General features: G+C 38.4%; 2 protein-coding genes across 2 annotated transcripts in view; one reads left to right on the top strand and one right to left on the bottom strand.

Moving 5' to 3' along the window:
* Positions 1-1,541, bottom strand: part of sec22c (SEC22 homolog C, vesicle trafficking protein) — a 5,917-nt gene extending 4,376 nt beyond the window's left edge. The window contains exons 1-3 of the mRNA XM_014002199.1: positions 1,304-1,541; positions 730-941; positions 419-582 (exon numbers count right to left, since the gene is read on the bottom strand). Coding sequence (XP_013857653.1) covers positions 419-582; positions 730-911 — 346 coding nt within the window. The 5' untranslated portion in view covers positions 912-941; positions 1,304-1,541. The remainder of the gene's footprint in view (positions 1-418; positions 583-729; positions 942-1,303) is intronic.
* Positions 1,542-1,596: 55 nt separating this feature from the next.
* Positions 1,597-3,702, top strand: part of nktr (natural killer cell triggering receptor) — a gene marked incomplete at its 3' end in the record, with an annotated part of 17,047 nt that continues 14,941 nt past the window's right edge. Inside the window, 1 exon segment of the mRNA XM_014002194.1 lies at positions 1,597-1,687.

The following is a 3,702-nucleotide window of genomic DNA, read 5'->3' as shown; positions in this document are numbered from 1 at the left end:
ATCTAAGTCTGATTCTGAAGGTAAATTAAATATCTGACAGTGATCATTACACAGTGTGGCTCTAATTCCTCACTTCACCATCTGTGTCGCAGTTTCCCGTCTCCAAAATGAGCGTATGCATGGGTCAGAGATGGTGTGAGGCACCGCACATTTTCACGTCAAGTTTGGATTTTATAAATCACAACCTTGGCGTAAAAAGTGGCGTACGCAAGTTTCTGGGCTCAAATTGTGCGTACGCCAGTTTTATAAATCCGACCCCAGGTGCCTGCAGGTGCTGCTATAAGATTTATTGCCAAGGAGCATCGTTACAACAAAGAAACAATCTACCAAACACGTATTTCCTTACTTTTGWGCYAAGTTTATATAGATGCTAAACCAAATTGTCAAAAACTGTGAGGCTGTTTCTCTTCTTCCTCACCGAATTCCAGAAATGGATATGGCCTAGCTGCCAAGGCGACGACGGAGCTGTCGAAGCGTGCTGTGAACTCCCAGCGCAGATCTTCCAGRAAGCAGAAGGCTTTAGCAACAGGGAGGCTGTAGTGGCACACACTCATGTAGGATACACCCTCTGAGGAGGAGAAGCTGAACAGGTGAGACAGGACAAGTTTAGTAAACAAACAGGCAGCTTCTGCCTCCATCATAAAATTAAACATGCACCGGCTTGCACTTGTGTCGTTCTGCAAAGAAAGAGGACAAAACGTGGCTTTTTTACGTTCTGCGAGTGCTTACTATATGTGGAGCTGCTGGCCCTTAACGGTGCCCCGGTCAGGAAGGCTAACCAGTGACTTGCTAACGGTTCTGAGCTGCTGCTTCCTCTCCTGCAGCTCTCGGTTGTGTTCGAAGTCGGTGGACGCTGACAGGGGGAGTCCATCCCTGACCCGCACTACAAATGCAAACAGGATCAGAGACATGATCCACAGGCTTCATGAAGGACACACAGCCTGCATGAGGACGAYAGCAAAATGAGATAAACAGAATTAATGCTTTAAAAAACACATTCAGGTGAATTTTTACACAGCAATGATGAAATAAAGCAGGTTTTGAAAGAGTTTAYAGGAGTGACTGCTATTGTGTTTTAGTTTGTGGTGCTGTTTAGCATTAAAGTGACGTGTTTTCAGAACAGTACCTGTAAATGTATACATGATTAATTATAATCTTAAGGGAAAAATGTTTATGTGTCAAATCCAGGTATTTACTGAAATCTTTCAAAATGGCAACCCACTTAATGTTATAAACAGACAATCTGAGTAATAAACATCTAATAAACTGAAACGAACAAGCAAAAGTTTAATTACTACTTTACCTCATTATAATTACGGGGTTCATCTTCATGCTGCACGTTTACAAGCTAAAGCAAGTTAGCTACATTTAGCATTATATCAAATAAATACACAAGTCGAAGAAAGCCAGTCTCAAATRAGCAAAGTATTACAGCGAATGGTGATTAACTTAACTAAAGAATCTATTAAAAAATATACWCAAATTTGACGATATTTTAAAATTGTCACGGGAGCTAACTTGAATTKAGCTTTTCGCCCTGAAGAACAACAACAAATCTTCTACGGTGCGGCAGGAGGGACAAACTACCCTGAACGTCAGTCAGCGTCAGCAGGAAGTTAGCTGCAGCTAACCGCTCGACCGCCGTCAGTGACTAGCTTTTATTTTCCCGGCTAGCTACTGTAAGTTGGTAAGTTATACAACTTTTAGGACTTGCAATGGGAGTGTTAAGCGTACGGTAAAAACTAAATGTTTAGTTATTTTTTTCTAGAAATCGAACGTGAGCCGCTTTGCTCACTTTAGCTAGCTGTTAGCTTCTGTGGAAGCGGTGTGTTTGCTGTGTTGTTTTCAAGTAGGTTATGGAGAAAAAAATTAGTTTTATTTACTTCAACTAAAAAGGTTTGGATTCAAAGTTACCCATATGCGTTAACAAATTCTTTTACTTTGAAATTATACTACTCTGGGTATTAAATATTGATAGTAAAAACAGCTTTCTTTATGTGTTTGAGGGATTTTTATTTATTTAATTTTTTTTGCATTCATTCCTGCATTTATTATTGTGCAAAAAATGTCTGCATGTTTGAAGCTCAGCTTGAGTTCAAGGGAATAGAAAAGAGTTACAGTCTCAATAAATTAACTTAAATTAGTAACATGGAGCAGGTTTTATATATAGCACATGCAGACCTGTTTATTTATTTATTTATTTATTTATTTATTTATTTATTTATTTATTTTTCTTTCTATGTGGCAGAAGAGAAAGCGAGGATCGAACTAAATTTACTGCCATTTATTTTTAGCTCATACTGTTTTATCCCATCATTTTCTCCAGTAATACCTCTCTGTATTCTTCTTCTTAGAGCCTGTAAATAGTTTTGAGCTGCTTTAAGGTGTAGTTAAATGTGTAGTCATTGTTTTACAAGTTCATTGCGCACTCTGTAGATAAGTTTCTTTCATGTTCCGTATATTTTTCATATATTTAGCTCTGCTCCACTTAAGATTTTGTTTAGTTTACAGTTCAACACTGATTTGCAGAAATGTTTGAGATTGACGCGATTTGTGTTGAAGATGTTTCTCGGCTCCAACACACCTGATTCAAAGCATTTAATATCCCCTCAGCCTGTCACTTTCTTCAGAAGCCTAATTTCAACATGGCCAGGCTGAAGAAAAAGTAGTTTCTACCAACTGYGTATGATTTAGAGAAGATTTCCTTAGTTTAGTTACTTTCCACTGTGTTCCTGTTAATGGTTGTTAATGGTACACATTACCTGAAGTGACTGAAGTATCAAAYTGTTGATACTAGTTTGTTTTTTAGAATCGATTTTAGAGCATAAAGCAGGGTTCCCACCAGTCATGGAAAACCTGGAGAGTCATTTTTATTTTTCATTTTCAAGGCCTGGAAAATCATAAAATTTCATTTCAGGTCGTGGAAAGTCATGGAATTTGCAAATAAATTCAAAAAATGTGACAACAACTTGTTTTTTTGTGAGGCAGTCTTTAAAAACAAAGCAACTGGAGCTAGACACCAGTTGAAGTGGTGTTGCGGTGTGTGTGTGTGCCTGTCTGTTCTGAACTTTTGTAGAAGCAGTTCTACACACATGTACAATCTTGTGTTTGCATTACTGCTAATATGGTTTTGTTTATGTGTTGACATTATCATCATATGATTCCCCAGTTAATATATTGACACTTTTCGATTCATACCTGTCTGTGAGGGCTTCATTTTTGTCATTTATGTTTCCTCCCTATCTGCCTGCACTACACATTCGCTGTAGTTCAACTTGGTGGTGTTAGTCTTTCAGCTATACTTTCTAAACCTATTGTACATGAGTCATGGAAAATTTTATTGAAGGTCATGGAGAGTCATGGAATTTTTTTCTAAATACCAGGAGCCCTGATAACGTTCTGGCATTGGTAGATGTTTCAGTGTCAATCCGCACATCACTAGTTGGTATAAGAAGGATGTTAGAGATGCAGCTGCCAGGAAAAGACAARGAGGAGAAATATGGWTGAAGTCAGAGAGGACGTGGAGATGGCTGGACTGAGGACGACTCTGCGGTGACCTCTGAACACGGAACAGCTGAARTGAAAAAGTATAGATGAGAATTTGTTCAGTACTAAATGAACTCTCATTGGGAGCAAGAACATGTTCATATTCTTATCCTAAATTTCTCTTACTTTTGTTCATACAAAGGGTTCGTACGAACA

The sequence above is a fragment of the Austrofundulus limnaeus genome, unplaced genomic scaffold (assembly GCF_001266775.1).
Source record: "Austrofundulus limnaeus strain Quisiro unplaced genomic scaffold, Austrofundulus_limnaeus-1.0 Scaffold12, whole genome shotgun sequence".
Classification (NCBI taxonomy): domain Eukaryota; kingdom Metazoa; phylum Chordata; class Actinopteri; order Cyprinodontiformes; family Rivulidae; genus Austrofundulus; species Austrofundulus limnaeus.
This window is presented reverse-complemented; position numbering and strand designations above follow the sequence as displayed.